This window comes from Manis javanica, chromosome 11, assembly GCF_040802235.1.
Source record: "Manis javanica isolate MJ-LG chromosome 11, MJ_LKY, whole genome shotgun sequence".
NCBI lineage: Eukaryota > Metazoa > Chordata > Mammalia > Pholidota > Manidae > Manis > Manis javanica.
In genome coordinates this window covers 76469418-76487972 of record NC_133166.1, presented here as the reverse complement: position 1 = coordinate 76487972, position 18555 = coordinate 76469418, and the positions used below count along the sequence as shown (strand labels likewise).

Genomic DNA, 18555 nt, shown 5'->3' with positions numbered 1-18555 from the left:
TTATTTTCTTCTAGTAATTTAAGGATATCTGTGTTCAAAATTTCCTGGTTTTCAGTATTTCTATTGAGAAATCAGCTTTAAATCTTGGAGTTACTCTTTTGAAAGTAACATCTTTTTTGCTCTGACTATGGCTCTGACTTTTCTCCTTGTTTTGGATTTTAGAAATTTTACTCTGCTGTTTCTGGATGCAGATTACTTTTTCTGTGCCTTGACATCTTTCACCAGTTTTGGAAAATATTGCTTCTGGCCAACAATCTCCTCTCTTTTTAGGACTCCTGTTCTTAGGTCTTAGCACTGAATCTCCATTATGTTCTTTTCTTTGTTTGAAATCAGTTTATTTCTCTATGTGTAATTCTAGAAATTTCCATCTGACCTCTCTTCTAGTTGACCAATTCTCTTTTCAGCCATCACTCGAAATTGTTGAATTTCTAATTCAAGTTCTTGCCAGTTAATTTGTTTTCCTAGAAGCAGTGAATGGCTTACCTATAGTCATGGATAAGGCAGAAAGAGTGATGTTTAAAGTTGTCATAGGGGTCAACAGGGACACCACTTGGGAAAGTGACATATAAAAATGATATTATCTGAGGAATGTTTATTGAAGAAGGATCTAGGAGCATTTCATCGTGGATGTAATGGAAGTGTGGGCCAAGTGTAAGGATAGGATAGTTTAGGGATGAACCTGTGGGGAGGAAATGGATCAGGAGGAGTTACACTTTGGGCACTGAACAGGTATAGAAGGAATGTGTGGTGGGATGGATTTTGTCACATGACTGAAAAGCAACTGGTTCTTGCAGTGTTCTGGAGGGGGTAGTGGGTGGAACTCATGTCTCTGATTGGCGTTTTGGTGGGTTATATTTCTTGGAGAATTAAGGTCTCTGGTAGATGAGAAGGTTACTTTGAAAGGACTCACTCTGGTTTTGTTTGAGCATGGGATCTCTGGGGAGTCTCAGGAATCAGAGCCTCTAACTGGTCCCCATCATGATGGGACAACTTTAAGGGCAGAGTGCCAGACATGGGGGAGCATGGTGACTGGGGTGGCCAGGCCTTTCTGTTTTGAAAGGGCAGGATAAGGGGGAGTCACCAAGGAGGCCAAGGTAGACCAGTCACAGAGGACACTGGAAAACCAGGAGTGTGGGGACAATGAATTCAAGGTCAGCACTTGTGCTTGTTTTGGCACAGATGTGATGAATGTATGAAACTGAAGGCAGATCCATAAATAATCACACATTGAACCCAGCATGGAGGGAAAAGAAAATATTCATCTATAAAGGTATCATTCCATTATAAACATTATTTTATTTTTTCTAACCCCTTTAAGTCTGCTTTATATGACAATGGTTTCTTTAGTCAAAAATGAATTTTAATAGTCACAGATGTTAATATATAGGTATTGTTTTTTTTTCTGCCCACATCTAACTGGTTATATTTTCCTTACATAGTTTATATATAGATTTAAGATAGAAAGACTTGTCTAATTGCATGCTAAATTCTATTTAAACGCAAAGACATTGTACCTTCCGCATAGTATTATTAAAGCTATAGTCATCCCTGCCGTGTATTTCCCACACGATGAAATTTACTTCAACATCTTCAACAAAGCCATTTTCATTATATCTGAAGGAGACAGCAAACACAAAAGTAATAGTTTATTGTGGAATAAAGGGCTTGAGAGCTTCAGAAGTGGCCAGCTGGAAGGTGTGGCTGAATGTCAGGATCAGCAGCCTAAGAAAGAGTGGAGGTGGGGCTGAGAGGCAGAAATAGTCCTAAAATCTGAGGAAGGGTAGTTGTGCACAGAACAGGTAGCCAGAGAACACGTGGTGATTTCTATCAGCAGCTGACCCAAGCAGCCAGTCCAACATGGAGAGGGTGTCCACTCCCCTGATGCTGGGTCTGGAGACATATGCCCATTGAATTTAGAGTATTTACCCTAAATTCAGTGAGTTTTAACAGGGATCTGTTACATTGAATTAAGATTTATTTTTTCTGCTACTGTATGTAAATAGGAGCTTGAGATCAAAGCTAAAGTTCAGTCATTGATTAAGTCATACCTTTGCATACCAGGACTTGTGACTGTTTTAAAAATGGTTACATGGATACCAATAAATGGAAACACATCCCTTGCTCATGGATAGGAAGAATTAATATTGTAAAAATGGCCATCCTGCCTAAAGCAATCTACAGATTCAATGCAGTCCCTATCAAAATACCAACAGCATTCTTCAATGAACTAGAGCAAATAGTTCTAAAATTCATATGGAACCACAAAAGACCCTGAATAGCCAAAGCAATCCTGGGAATTACACTCCCTCACTTCAAGCTCCACTATAAAGCCACAGTAATCAAGATAATTTGGTACTGGCACAAGAACAGACCTGTAGGACAGTGGAACAGAATAGAGAGTCCAGATATTAACCCAAACATATATGGTTAATTAATATATGATAAAGGAGCCATGGACATACAATGGGGAAGTGACAGGCTCTTCAACAGTTGGTGTTGGCAAAACTGGACAGCTACATGTAAGAGAATGAAACTGGTTATTGCCTAACTCCATACACAAAAGTAAACTCAAAATGGATCAAAGACCTGAATATAAGTCATGAAACCATAAAACTCTTAGAAAAAAACATAGGCAAAAATCTCTTGGACGTAAATATGAGCGACTTCTTCATGAACATATCTCCCTGGGCAAGGGAAACAAAAGCAAAAATGAACAAGTGGGACTATATCAAACTAAAAAGCTTCTGTACAGCAAAGAACACCATCAGTAGAACAAAAAAGACATTCTAGAGTATGGGAGAATATATTAATAAATGACATATCTGATAAGAGGTTGACATCCAAATTATATAAAGAGCTCATGCCCCTCAATAAACAAAAAGCAAATAAGCCAATTAAAAAATGGGCTGAGGAGCTGAACAGACACTTCCCAAAGAAGAAATTCAGATGGCTAACAGATGCTCCACATCGCTAATCATCAGAGAAATGCAAATTAAAAGCACAATGAGATATGACCGCACACCAGTTAGGATGGTCAACATCCAAAAGACAAACAACAAATGTTGGTGAGGATGTAGAGAAAGGGGTACACTTGTACACTGGTGGTGGGAATGTAAATTAGTTCAACCTTTGTGGAAAGCAGTATGGAGGTTCCTCAAAAAACTAAAAATAGAAATTCCACTCCTAGGAATTTACCCTAAGAATGCAGGAACCCAGTTTGAAAAAGACATATGCACCCCTATGTTTATTGCAGCACTATTTACAATAGCCAAGAAATGGAAGCAGCCTAAGTGTCCATCAATAGATGAATGGATAAAGAAGATGTGGTACATATACACAATGGAATATTATTCAGCCATAAGAAGAAAACAAATCCTACCATTTGCAGCAACATGGATGGAGCTAGAGGGTATTATGCTCAGTGAAGTGGGCCAGGTGGAGAAAGACAAGTATCAGATGATTTCACTCATCTGTGGAATATGGGAACAGGGGGAAAAAACTGAAGGAGCAGGGTGGCGGCAGACTCACAGAACCCAGGAATGGACTAACAGTTACCAAAGGGAAAGGGACTGGGGAAGATAGGTGGAAAGGAAGGGATAAGGGGGCGAAGGGGGTATTACAATTAGCACACATAATGTAGGGGGGTGGGGGATATGGGGAGGCAGTGTAGCGAGGAGAAGATGGGTGGTGATTCTATAGCATCTTACTATGCTGATGGACGGTGACTGTGATAAGGTGTGTGGTGGGGACTTCATGGTAGGGGGAGTCTAGTGGCCATGGTGTTGCTCATGTAATTGTGCATTGATAATGCCAAAAGAAAAAAAGAAAAAGAAAAAAAATGGTTACATGCCTTCTTTCTCCATCAGTTACTGCCCGTTTTTCTGAACGGAATTGTCGCCTGCACCCCTTGGATGGAAATTTCACTTAGGACCTTGGTCTCAGGCACTTGCTTCTGAGCTGCTGACTCTGGACTGTTGCCCCCGTGTCTGATACATTGTCTTGCTTCACATGTCTGTGTATTCATAAAAAATAAAAACCCTTGACAACAATCTCCTTATTCACTGCCCAGATCTGTGCCTGACTTTCCAGTCATTTATCTGGCTTTCTAGTTCTGGTACAACTTGTTACCATCCACTCCTGGTTATAAAAAAATACTGTTATTGTCTCATTCTAACAAATTGGGCAGAAAAATTTTGAGTGTCAGGAAGTAGTATCTGAGAAGCTATCTAATTTCCACCTTAGTTTTTAGAAACCATAAAGAGATGAACTCAGGTGTAACTAACCAGGGGTTAGAGTAGTGGTGCTTGGCTTCTTTCTTGGCATGGGAAGAGGTCATGGAGATCTCTAATAATTGCTCTGAACTCTCCCCACAGGAAAATACACCTGTGTGTAAGTACACATAGTTTTGTAGTTTCAGAGATTTGCATCAGGCTTTAGCAAGCTTTAATTCTTGGAGCTTTGTAAGGTGCAGCATGCTTGACTGCATCTCTTGAAAGCCATCAGATTTATGAATTATTAAGAACTATAGTTGCAAAGCCATATGTCTTATTTAAATAAAAAGGATCATAATTGAACTCTGAGCTGGTATGGTTTGACACTCACAAAAGCAATAAGCTACAGTGTCACCTAGTGGCCATAAGAGCAAATTGCATGACCCATCCTGGGTTTATGATCTTTGGTGTTCTATTTATTTCATTGAGAATATAAGACAAAAATAACTTGCCTGTGCAAGCATGGCTTATTTTCATTAATGTCAATTTATGATTTGGTTCTAATTAAACATGATAAATTCAGAAATGTCACTTGTTGGCAACTAGCTTCCCTATAGTTTGTGACTTCTCTACTATGGCAGTTGCACTTTTAAATTGGGAAGGAGAGACAGTCCTCTCTGTTCATTAAACACGTAAGGATTCAATCCTGTGTGACCAGTCTGGAGAATCCATGTGTTAACCATGTCTTTTACTTTCCATATTGTGATCCTCTAATATCTGGGGCCTTGCTGATCCTGGTCATATGCAAACCAACCACTCAGTAGCCCACACCCCTAGCCACCACCTTTCTGAGGTGGCCTAATTGCCCCAGGGCCAGATACCAGGTAAACAGAAACAGTCCCTATGCCCAAGGAAATCATCCGAACTAGTCAACCCTGTCTATCCATTTCTTCCTGCAGAAACACAGTAAAGGCTGTAGGTCCTGTTTTCCCTTCACTCCCTCTCCTCCAGACTGACCCCTGTGCTTCCCCCAGTGGCCCTGTGTGGTGTGCTGTGCCTCAGACTCCTGGGATTGGTATGTGTAACAAACTTCTTCCTTCATGACAATCACTTCCATGTCTGTGTGTCTCACCATATCTGATTCAAACAAAATCTGAGTCCCCTAGAATATCCATAACCTGCTACTGAACTCCCTGCAACATAGCAGAGCCATTATGTCCTGTGTCCTCTGGGGTTGCTCCTGTGGCACCAACTCTAGTCTGGGATGTGTTGTTATGGTTATTAAGGCAGCAAAGAGGCAGCTGGGGTGGCTTATATTCCCAGTTAGATCATACTTGGAGACTCGCTTCATTCTTATTTATGTTTGATGGTGAATCTATTGTCCTCTTACCTGTAAAATTCAGTCCAATGTGTTATTGAGCCATTCTCTATAAAGGCAAATTTATTGTAATCTAGAGACCTAGTCTGCAGATGAATTTCCCAGTGGCCACTCCTGTCTGCCTGTTTCTCAGAGCTCAATTAATTAGCAAGCAAATTTGCCCCTGATAAATACCTCACTGAACAGCACATTGAGCCTTATTGATCTGACTGTCCCTCCATAGTTATTTGGTAAATGGTTCTCTAACATTCAGTTAATTATCCTAGGAGAATTGGAAGCAACAGGTGATTACTGGTAGCAGAGATATACCTCTAGGCAAAAGGGCTGCCAGGATGGTCCCGAGTGGTGCTCTGCAGCAGTGCCTTCTCCAACCCCCGCCACCCCTCCATCTTTCAGATACTCCCATCTGCCCCATGACCTCACAGAGACTGCCAGCTTGTGACTCCTCTGCATTCCTGCTGCAGAGCAGGTGCCTCTTCCTTCCCTGCTTAGCCCAATCTCAGGCAGGTCATCTGATCCCTCTCTCACCAGCATCCTGGACTCACTCTTGTTCTTCCCCTTGCATCCAACATGGAACCAAACCTTGGTGATTATAATATGCCTTCTTCATTTGTGCACATGCTACTTCAGAAATTCAGCATCTGTGGGGATTGGACCCATTTATGGTGTCTTACCTCACTTGTGCCCTCAGTGTTGCCCAGTAATCATTTTACTGGTTCTTAGCCAGCCGCTTCTCACATTACCCTTAGTGACCTTGGCATCCTCCTCAAAGCCCTTCCTCAACCCCTTCCTTCTCTCAGTTTACAGATGGCCCTCCTGACTATTCATGTAAGTAAATCAAGGTTGTCAGAATGACCTTTCTCAACGCCTACGTTCCTATTTCCAAACCAGTCACTGTCTACATTCATTTTTACTTCTTTCTAACTCTGTTAGGTATAGTATTTGTTGTATAGTATCAGGAAGCTCACTTTTGCAAATGTAAGCTACGTCTGCCAATACATTTTTTTTTGTCAGTAACAAGTAATAAGTAATAATTGTTATCTTCTGACTCCTTTGTCCTATTACCCAATTCATTCAAGATTTGGCCAGGGACGAGTGGTGCAATTTGACCTCTAGGTACCCCAACAACTATTTTGATCACCCACAACTATTCTTAATATCACAAAATTGCCCTTGACTTCCAAATATCTATATCTCCAGCTCAGATAGTTTACATGCACTTCAGATGCTTCAGTTTAGTTTTATTGCAGCTTCCTTCTGGTTGTCTCACAGACTCCTCAAATTGAAGATGTCTAAAACCCAACCACTCATCTTCCCCCTTAAGCCTACCTTTTCTTCCCTATTTTATATTACAATTGGTGGTATTACTATTTGTCTAGGTTGGGGAAGCCACAAACATAAGTTCATGAGTTCATGCAGCAAATATTTATTGTTGCTTACTTATTTACAATTAATTACTAACTATGACAAGTTACATATTTGTTGGCAGTGCTCTAGGTGCTGAGAGCAGTGATCAAAAGAGACAAAAGGCTCTTTGTTACAGAGCTTACATTATAGTAGCAAAGAAAAGACAACAAACAGGCAAAATAAGTAAAATGTAATTTGTTAGATGGTGATAAATACTATGAACCAAAAAAGACAGGTGAGATGTGAAGCTGGTGCAGAGGCAGTTTGTACTTTGAAACCCGACTGTCAGCTTGGGCCTCATTGAAAAAGTGATGTCTGAACAAAGACGGGAAGGTGGAGAGGGAACCAGCTAAGTGACCACCTTGGGAAAGGGCACCACAGACTTAGGCAAGAGCACGTGCAGGGCCCTGAGGGCGAGTGTGCTCTGCTCCCTTAGGAGCCTAAGGAGGCCTGGGAAGGGCACCTGGGGAGTGTGGTGGAGCTCAGCTGGAGAAACAGGAGTTCACACAGAGCCTCTTAAGTCAGTGTGAGCACCTGGCCTTTGCTCAGGGATATGGATTTTGAGCTTCGGAATGAGGTGCTCTTTGTTTTAAATGAATCACTCCTGATGTACTCTAGACCAACACAAAGGCTGTTGCAATAATCCAGGTGAGGTGAATGCAGGGTGGGGGCAGTGTAAGTGGTGATGAATTTTCAGATTCTCTATGTATTTTGAAAGTGGAGCCAGTAGGATTTACTGATGAATTGTATGAAGAATGTAAGAGAAAGAGAAGTCAGGAGTGAGCCCAAAGTTTTTACCCAACCATCAGAAGGATGGGGTTGCTGTCAGTTAAAATGGGGAAGTCTATTAATGGAGCAGGTTTTGAGGGAAGGATCAGGAGTTCAGTTTTGGACAGGTAAGTTTGCTCTACCTATTCAGTATCTAAGTGGAAATGTCATACATTTATTCACCAAGATAATCTAAGTGGATTTATGAGACTGGAGCTTAGGAGTTTTGCAGACACTGTTAGTGCTCATCAAATATTCTTGAGCATATGGACATTTTCTAGTCCACCTTGGGGTTAGATTGGGGGCCATGGCATTAGGTTCCAGATAACAGGATGTGGCTGGAAGTCAGAACCACTTCTAGGCCTGATCCTTTAAGCATCCCATGCAACCTCCCAATCTTTTTTTCACAGTGATCACCTAGGAGTCCATGAGGTAACTATGCTGTATGTCAGACTATGATATGAAAAGAGTTAAGATGAGATATTGGGGCTTATTTGTTACTCCTACACAGCCTAGTCCTATTTGACTGATACAAAGGGAGATATTCTGAGTAGAGATACATACTAGAGATACAGGAGTTATATATTGAGACATTCAGGTTCATGAGACTGGATGATATCAGTAAGACAGCCTGTTGAGGTGGAGAAGAGAAAAGAAATCCCTGAAGTTTGGGGCATTCCAACATTAACAGGTCATGGAAAAAAGGAGGAAGTAGGAGATCGTGGAGGAGATATCAAAGAGGTATGTGATATCCTGGAAGCTAAATGAAGACAGTATTTCAAGTAGGAGGGAATGACCAACTGTGTCAGTTCTTGTTAATGAGATCAACTAAGGTGCACCTGAGAAGTGACCACAGGGATCAGCAGTCTGGAGGCCACGGTCACACTGGCTGGCAGGGCCCTTGGGAGTGCGGGGGCAAAGCCTGATGGGAGACAATAGGGGGAGAGTTGGTGATGATGAGTATAGTAGCTAAAGGAGTAGTGGCGTCTTTGTTTTTGTTGTGGGAAAGAAGTACGTATTTCTTTGATGATCCAGTAGATAAGGGAAAGTTGGTGATGCAGGAGAAATTCAGGAGCAATTTCTTAATTAGGAAAGGGGATAGAGCTCTAGTTCACAAATGGAGACAGACCTTAAACACACATTTAGTTCATCTATGTTGATAGAAAGACAATGTTCGTGGGTACAGACACTTGAAGATGGATAGATATGGTGGGGGAAGTTTGTGGGAGACCTCTAACTGATGTCACCTCTGAGTCATTCATCTTCCTCATTCTCTCTCTCACCACTCACGCCTATCAATTATTAAGTTTTGCCTGTTACGACTGCTAATTTTTCTCATAAAGAATTTATCTTTGTCCTTGCTGATATTTCAGTCATCTTTTTGTTTTTCCCTCCCTGGACTACCAATACAGTTTACTACCTGGTCTCCCAACTTAGACTTGTTTCTCTGCAATTTGTTCTCTACACTTTTCCTAGAGAGAACTACCTGAAGCAAATACCTGATCATGCCATTCTACTGTAAGAATGGATAAAAAGGATTCCATAATCTGGACTCCAGCTAGTGTCCCTGCCTCTTCTGACATGTCATGCCTCACTTTATGCTGCAACGACATTTTACTATTTGAAATATAAACTTCCCCAAACTACCACTTTCACTTGGAAGGTTTACCCACTGGAATTCACTATTACCTTCCCCACTCATCTCCTCCTTTCCTCCCTGCCTTCAGCTAAATATCCATTATCCTTTAAGACTCAGTGACTCAGCTCAAATCCAAGTTTTCTGGGAATATCCGAGAGCCTCCTTTCCTCCCTGCCTTCAGCTAAATATCCATTATCCTTTAAGACTCAGTGACTCAGCTCAAATCCAAGTTTTCTGGGAATATCCGAGAGCCCCTCTCCCTTCCATAGTTGGGCTGAAGTCTTTTCATTTGAGTTTCAATACCAATTACCATGACATCCCTTTTCTATCATTCACATGTGCTTATCCAATCCATCAGACTCCTGAGCCCTTGAGAGCAGAAATCCTGTCTCATTTATCTTTGAACTCCCAGTGCCTAGCACAATAATTGGTGCAAAGTAGGTGTTTGGTAATGAATTGAACTGAAGAGAGCCCTTCTCTGGGAAAGAACATTAAGTTATGTTTCGTTTGCTTGTTTGTTTGTTTTACCTGTGGGGGATTAGGCACTGCACAAAACAAAAGCAAAAAGAAGAACAAAAAACTAGGCCTCAGTTGGGGAGTGACCGGGGTGTCCAGGAAAAGCAGGGGCATGATTAGGTGAAGAAGACCAAAGCCAGAGAAGACAGCAGGTCAGCCTGACAGCTTGCAGAACCCACAGCAGAGGGAGAGCAGGAGAGGGATGTAAGAGACATGGGCCCAGTGCAGAGCTTGGAACTGCCGTGGGCCAGGAGTGGTGGGCAGAACGTGCTGGCAGAGGCCTTCTGGATACCAGAAGGGAAAGCTCCGATAGCAAAACTAAACCGGAGTTACTCCATACTGACCCACCCTGAGAGAGCTCAGAAGTTGTCTCCAGCCTAAGAGGTTCCCAAAAGCTGAAAGCCTTGACTACAATTTTGATGTTCTACACATAGGAATTTCACTTATAGTAATTTATCCTAATGGTGTATCCAGACTAGTTTCCAAACATGTACATAAATGGTTACTCACCGCAATTTTTTTATAGTAGCAAAAAAGTCAGAAATATGGTCCATTTATCTCATATTTTCAATATTTAAAAATTTTTAACAAGCTGTGTAACTTTTATAATCGTAAATGAAGAATAAAGTCAGAGAAGCAAGCAAACTGATACAAAGTTACTTGGGAAAGCCTTTCTTACAGCATTTTATTCATATTTTTATTATGAAATATTGTTCAAAAGAATTAAGTTAGAGATACTATTTTTGAAGTCTCCCCAATGTACTGCCCATTATCAGTAATCTAGTTTCTTTTCTTTCAAGCTTTCAGTCATTATGGGCCCATGGAAAAAAAAGTCTTATGTGACCTGGAGAAGGTGGTTCCTATCAAACAGGCAAGGGTGCTGGTAGGAGCTTGGGGAGAGGTTTAGAGATGATAAAGCAAGCTTAAGAGACTGCTTCTCCCCTGGGAACAGCCTCAGCTACTCAACTGTATCTCTCCCAACAGGCAGGGACCATGGATTGTCTAACTTTGTATAACTAGTACTGAAAACCTAGTGTTGCATATATTGCGTGGTTAAAAATATTTATTATTAAATGCAAGACTAAGTAGCCTTGCTTTCATACTTTTATTTTAAAACTTTCAAATTAAGTAAAAAATTTTAAGGAGAATATACTTACAATTGAACCAAAGGGTGAAACTTTTCTCTGAAATCAAGTCTCAATGGGCAGCCATATTTTTTCCAATTATAGTGTACTCTCTAGAAAAGGAAAAAAATGTTTTAGTTATTTTCCATAACTGGCTAGTTGACAAAGTTATGGTTTTCTTACCAAGTTTTTTGATGGTTGATCCCTCAGATATGACCTATAAAAAAGAGATCTTTCATTACATATCTTTCCTCTTCTCAAACTTTAAAACTAAAATCATTACTTTGTTTTGGTAAGGAGGTATGTCAAAAGTCAAATAGATAATATAATTAAAAATACTCCCCAAATATGTGGAGATTAAACATTTTACTTCTAAATAACACATGGGTCAAAGAAGACATCTGAAGAGAGATTAAAAAGAATTTTGAACTAAATGAAAATGAAAACACAACTTATCAAAATTTCTGAGATGCAGTGAAAACAGTGCCTAGAGGTAAATTCAAAGCAATGAATGCATATAATAGTAAAGACTGATGCTAATAGGAATAAATATTAGCAGATTCTAAATTACTACAATATAAAACTACTACATTAATATAAAACTCAATGCTTATAATATTAAAAAATATTTCTTACTTTTCAATAATGTAAAAAAAATCATGCCGAAGACATTCTTTTGTATTAAATCTAAAAGAAAATAAAACAATAGTGAAGATTTAATATCATCATTCCTTATATACTTGCACAAACATTTAATCACTTGACTCTGATTCTCAAACGTGAGAGTGTCACAGAATCACCATTTACTGAATTAGAATCTTTGGAGTTGGTGTGTGGCTCTAGCATTTCTATTTTTAAAACGTCAGATATTTTAAAACATTATAAATATTTCTGAAGACACCAGAACTTGAAATACACTGGTTTACCCTTTATATTTGATACATATGAAAAATGATAGAGAATCTATCAAAATGAAGACAAATTTCTTTGGACTGTTTTATCCCTCATATATATTTTTTAAAACAAAGATTTCTAATTGCTACTAGAGTCTTAGCAGTGCAGGTAAGAAGCTATTTTAAGGATTCACATAATTTCTAACTAGGGTTCATGCCTACATAAGGTTATTATGGTCTATGAAATGGTGGAGCTTTTAGTAAGTTGAATTATTCATTCGACTGTTTTTGGCTGCTCCCAGTACAGCTTAGAAGGAACCCTAGTCACCATTGTGTTTAGATAGATATTGGAAGTCCAGACCATCTCCTACCCTGATCCCAAAGTAGACCCCAAGAGATGCTCTCCTTCATTGATTGTGCTATGGTCTGAAGTACCTTGAACTCCATAGGTCTCCTTTGGTGACTGTGAAACCTTAGGCCCACCACAGCCTGAATCCAAGATATGAGGGTACTAGAATAGTGGTGCAGTGACTAAGAGGCCTGGAGTAAGGTCCTTTAAAACATGCTCTGCAGGCCATTCTGATAAACAATCAAGCTTAACAATTGCTATCTAGGCCCTAGAATTAGACTGATTCAAACTGCTTTGCATTTCACTGAAGAAGGAAATCTGTATGTAGTGGTATTGAGAATTGATTTTCATAACATGTTGCTTAGAGCAGTTATTCTCAAATTTTAATGCCCCTACAGATCTGGAAATCTTGTTAAAATAGAGGTTCTGACTCAGCAGGTGTGGATATTCTACATTCCTACCAAGTTCCAGGTGATGCCAGTGTTTATCCATAGAACATTTTCTAAGGAGCAATGCTATGGGCTGTATAGGTCAGTTAGTCTTTGCATTTCCTGAAAAAGGAATTATAGGAAATGCAAATTCCTTGCTGAGTGAGATGGGAATTCTTAACTATCAATCCAGCAACAGATTATTACAATTCAGTATTTAAATGATTATTAGAATGACAGATGAGTGGTCATTTGTTTTGGATGAGAGCAAGTCATTTCATAAACAGATTCACATAAGAGTCTATGTGAGTGGTTCCCCAACTCACCCTCAGTTCTAACCACGGGAAAGGAATCATGGTACCTTGCTGTCTGCATTGTACGTTTCACATCAGTTAAATAGGTTGTGTGTGCTGACTTTGATACTCTTCCATGCAGAAGAAAGAGAGCTGTGGCAAGTGGATGACACAAAATCCAGGTGCTTTGTTGTAAACCACAGTAAGATTAATAAAAGGCACACTTTGGAGTTCTCTGGGGGAAACACTGGTGCTTCTGTTGGTTTGCTCTAAGAGAGTTCCCATTGAATATGGTGCAGAAAGCAGGCTTCTCTGAAGTGAATGTAAGCAGTTCTGACAGAAATGAAATTATAACTGGTTGATTAGGATGGAAGCAGAGGGAAGAGTTACTCCCTCTCATTTCACTGGGGATGAGTTAGTTGTAGCCAGAATTGCTGAGAGAGGTATCAGTGGGAGATGGACATGGGTTTGTTAAAAGGGAAGGTGGAGAAAAATGCTGGTGATAGAGAAAGACTTTAACTCTTTTTCCCTTTTCATATGATTCAACTGTAACATTTGACATGGCAAAAAGTTCCAAGTTTGGTTTGGACAAATTGTTGTCTCAGTTTTGGACACCAAGGCCAATTCAGTTTGGATTTTATTATGAACATGTCATCAGGCTAATATTATCACTAGTAATTACCAGTTAGTTCACCATTTGTTTTAAAATGAAAAGAATGAGACAGGTCAAATGCAAATATACTTGCCCTTTAACAACAATGAATTTGCTAGCATCACAGCCAACAGCTATCTGGAACACCTAGAATGAAGTGATTTAGGTGGTGAGTTCAGTGGTTCTGATTCACATGATCTAAAATATTACTGCAGCTAAGAGCACATACATTTTATGTTTGAAATAGTAGCCTTTTAAATGGAGGGTTTTGTTTTGCTGCCGTGTGCTGTGTTCTTCTTCTTTGGTCACTTTTCTCTTTTTCTTTGCTTTCCACCCTTATTGCTCAGAAGACCCAGAGGTTAGTTATATGCTTTCTTACATCAGTATGTCAGGGAACTGAGCCAGTCTTATGTTTCACCAATACCTCTGCAAGCATGACTATCAGCTCTGCACTTCCAGCTTGCACCTGACTTAGCTGGCAGGTTTCTATAGAACAGTTGCCCATTAATTTGACTTCTTTTTAACCCAGAGTCTTAGTTCTTCCTCAACTGCAAAGCCTACTTCTGTTTCCACCTTACGGCTGTCTACCTTGTCTTGCTCCAGGCCCCAGGCTTTCTAAGTGGAGTCTAGACACTTGCCTTCTGTCTTATACATGTTGCATGTTTCCACAAGGCAAATCTGAGAAAAACCTTAGTCCTCCTATCCTACAGGAGGATTCAGGGATTGGGAGAGTGCAGATAGAGAATGATGTCCAGCCAAACTTGATGGATTTAAAGGGTTGGACCTGCTGAACCAAGGTCTTTTAGGCTTCATTTGAAAGGCATGCTCCACAGCAGGAGTTCATGAATTTTGTTTCCTGAATCAGATGATATTACCTACAGGACCTGATTTGTTCTTCAACAACTCTACCCACAGTTTTTGTGGTCCATTATCTTCACATCTTTGTTTTCCCATTAAATGTGTTCATAAACATGGGCCTTCCCTTTATCTTTACTAAATTACCCATATAACATACATGGCTGATTGAGTCCTCAAATCTTTCATAGTAAGGGCCCACCATCACTTGATGACCTTACTCATATCATCCCATCTCTTCCGGGTCCTAGTTGACAAAAATTTCCCTGAGCTTCAGAATCAACAACCATGACTAGGATTAAAAATATGAGTTGACTGGCAGGTGGATCTTGAATGAAGGTATGGGTATAAGAGTGTGGGAAGCATGAATAAGCCTGTTTTTTAGGGTACCAACTAATGTAGAGCTGGCACATGATCCCCTAGGACCAGACACCTAATTAGAGAAATTCTGACATACAGCCCAAAGAAAACTATGACTACATTAGCTTTCTTAGTATTATTCTCTTAACTGCAGAGACAGGGGATTATGTTGGCCTCAGTGCTGGGCTCTTCCTGAGAAGGAAAAGAGAGGAAGCATCTCTCAGCATGGAACAGACTCAAAGGAGGGGGTGGCAGTTAAGGATCTGTGTTTAATACACTACACCTGTGGCTACGGGCACACCCTGTGCTGCTGTGTATGGCTCTTCCTGGGGTTCTCTTTGCACCTGCTGCTCTACTCTTTGACAACCACGTCGTGCATGGCCATCTGCTCCCAATAAAAATCTCTCACTCCTTCCTCTGGGCTATCTGATGTCTGCGTTTCTCACCTTCTCTTACACCTAGAGGAGGGACTCTGTCTTTTCATCTTTGTAACTTTTCATTCCCTTTCACAGACTGAAGCATAGGAACATAGTAGGCATACAATAAAACTTTTTGAATGAAAAAAAAGATTCAATTCTTTGACTCAATAAATACAGAATAAATATAGACATGACTGGCTGTCTTTTTTGGCAAACCCTGTCCAATTTTAGTTATTCCCATTAGCTTCAGTTTTCCTTTACACGGTTTTATCTTTGAAAACTAGTAATGTTACATTTTTTTAATGTGTTTATATAACTCACTTTCAATGGTAAACTCATGGATGGCAGAAATCTGATCTTCTGTTTCCATACCAAATAATGTTATCTCTACTGTGGAACATTACAAAGTGTGGCCACTTATTAGGGGAGTGGTATTATATGGAAGAAATGACCTTGTCACTTACCTTTTGGCTTATTTGACATGTTTTTGAATATCCACTAGGCCTAACCTGAACAAGCAGGAGACCCATGTTCTGGTGTCTAGGGGAAACAACACACAGAGGCGATTATAGACTCACAAGGGAGGTAGGCATGACTTCTTTTCTGTAAGCAGATGAAAAGTCCCATGCACACAATGAGACTGACCTCCACCCGCCAGGGGAATTCTAGAGGCCTGGAAGGTGGTTTGTGGCCATTCCTTAGTCACTTCCACATCATGGTATTCCATATTTTGGCCCACAGAATGGGCATAATGGGAAACAGAAATGAGCATCTATCAACATTTCAGCTCCATTTCATTAACACCCTCTTGGTCTCTGAAGGATGGGCTCTGCCACTGACAAATTGCCCAGCTTCTTGATGGTATTGCAAGGCCATAGCCACTGGTTCCTTCTCTAGCCTCTACAGACTTTCCCCTCCCACTGATAACACCTTTGGAACGATAAAGAGTTAAGTTAGAAAATTAGCTTTTGGAACTGCATTTTGCTGCCTACTGTGATCTGCCTGGAAATAAAAGGCAGATAAAAGTAATGCATTTCTAGATTTTAAAGTGCGCATAAATCATTCCATGGTCAGGCAGGTTGGGAGGGCTCAAAAGTCATAGAAATTTTGGAAGCTTTATTCACACCCAACCCTGCTAAGATTTTTATGGTTTGGAAAAACAAACACAAATGTCTTTTTCCTTCCAATATTCATTACATTTTGATATTTATTTGTGGTACATTAGATATAAAAGGTAATAAGTGAAGATACAAACAGCATGTTTTTATATTTTTAAATCACTGTACCATATTTCCTCAATTCTAAGGTACATTCTTTTCCCCTCATTTAACACCTCTAAAATCAGAAGTACCTTGTAATTATGCCAGTTATGGCTTTAAAAAAATCTGATTGAATCTTTGATAAATTCAGGAATATAGCATAGATCTGTAAAGGACACTACAGTAAATATTGTATCTTCAATTTTCTACACAGTTTTTCTTAAAGGTAGATCTTTTTTTCCTACCATGGCTGATTTAAAATCTTTTAGTATTTTTTTCTCAAGTTTCAGACTGACCTAAAGTATCCTGGACAATTTGATGCATAGTCCACAGCAACAGAATTCTCAGTCAATCTCCACAAAAACTAAAATACCAAAAGGAACCCACAACATTAGAAGAATTATGAGAATAGATCGGTGGGTGAGGGGGAAAGGGAGGAATTGCTCGTCTCTTGACTACTGCTCATGAAGGAGCATTTGCCCCTGCTCCTGGCCACTCTCCATCACTTTATTCTCTCTTAACAGCACTTACAAGTATTTGGAATGACCCTGTTTGTTTATCTTATTACTGGCTGTTCATCTTCTCCCACTAGAGATGTGTCGCATGGCAGCAGTACTTCATCTTTCTTGTGTGCTTGTGTAGCTTGAACATCTGGGAGGTGATGTGCATGGAGGTGGGTAGGCACTCAGAGTTACAGCACACTGGAGAGAAATGGACTTTTTCCTAGGGCAGCAATGCAATGCTATTTTTCCAGAAAATACACTGGGTCAGGACATAATGATAACTGTGTAAATGCCTGATGACATAATTCCAGGTTGGTTCCTTCTTCTGGAAATTGTTTAGGTGCTACCTCATTCCAGGAGCCAAAGATGGTGTTTTATCCGATTCTACTCAGTTAAAACTTCCTGGGTTATTAGAGTTCTGTTTTCTGCTTAAGGATAGTATGTGAAGACTTTGGGATGGGACTGAATGATAGAACATTTGAAAAAATTACTGAACTAAGAACTAGCCCATTTTTTTTTGCATCTGCTATTGGATAAATGAGAACCTTCAGATAGGTCATGTTTCCATTTAATTGCAAGGCATATTCTGTATTTTGTACTGAATACTAACTTTATAGCTATCCAAACATTTAAAGGAATTTGAAATCTGGGTATTTAAAAGGATATGAGGCCATTTAAATGAAAGAGTACCTACAAATCAATAACCTGAATAGTATATTTAATATGAGTAGGTTCTTGTAAGTCATACTTACTGCAACTGAAAGTAATCATCCACTGACTCATAATTTGTATTCTGAGAAAATGTTACTGTCTGAAAAAGAAAGCGAAAAAGTTTATGTAAAGCAGGAAAATTGGGAATGGCAACAATGGATACTTTTAAGCATATGTAAATCTTTTTTTTAGGTAAGACAAAAAATATATTTCCCATTTTTTTCTAATTTGTCTATCTCAAAAACTATTTTTCTAGAATATATATTAGATTTTGTCACATTTTCCTTTTAATTTTATATTACCATAGTCCTTTTATTTATATTGTTTCCCTGTCTTTTGACTTTTGTCATTGCAATATCATTTTTCATGTATATCCTAAGCATAGAAAATTTTTTACTTTCTTCTGTTTCCTAATAACCTTGTCAGTGACCTTTTCATTTCTTCTTTGAAGTTTTAAAATGATTATGGATATATTGTCTGTAATTTTTGAGACTATTAGGAATTATTTGCCTGAACATCTTTGTTGTTTTTGAGCAATTAAAAAAATGTCCATTTGTCTTTTGCATATGTTTTTGTTATCTTCTTCCCTCTGGGACATGTTTAATTACAATTTTCAGCATTCCATAAGGTTGCATTCTTCTCAGGTGAAGCTATTTACAGAACATATATGATATTAGAGGCAGAAAATTCCAGCTCTCACATTTTTAAAGTATGGTAATTGCAATTCTTATATTCCTAAATTACTTTTTGGTAGTTCTTTGTTTTATATATATATATGTATACACATATA

General features: G+C 39.4%; 1 protein-coding gene across 1 annotated transcript in view; it reads right to left on the bottom strand.

The window, feature by feature from the left end:
* Positions 1-18555, bottom strand: part of CATSPERE (catsper channel auxiliary subunit epsilon) — a 151229-nt gene that overhangs the window by 22624 nt on the left and 110050 nt on the right. Inside the window, exons 12-18 of the mRNA XM_073215735.1 lie at positions 17807-17865; positions 15757-15832; positions 13753-13805; positions 11680-11730; positions 11227-11260; positions 11077-11156; positions 1515-1614 (exon numbers count right to left, since the gene is read on the bottom strand). Coding sequence (XP_073071836.1) covers positions 1515-1614; positions 11077-11156; positions 11227-11260; positions 11680-11730; positions 13753-13805; positions 15757-15832; positions 17807-17865 — 453 coding nt within the window. The remainder of the gene's footprint in view (positions 1-1514; positions 1615-11076; positions 11157-11226; positions 11261-11679; positions 11731-13752; positions 13806-15756; positions 15833-17806; positions 17866-18555) is intronic.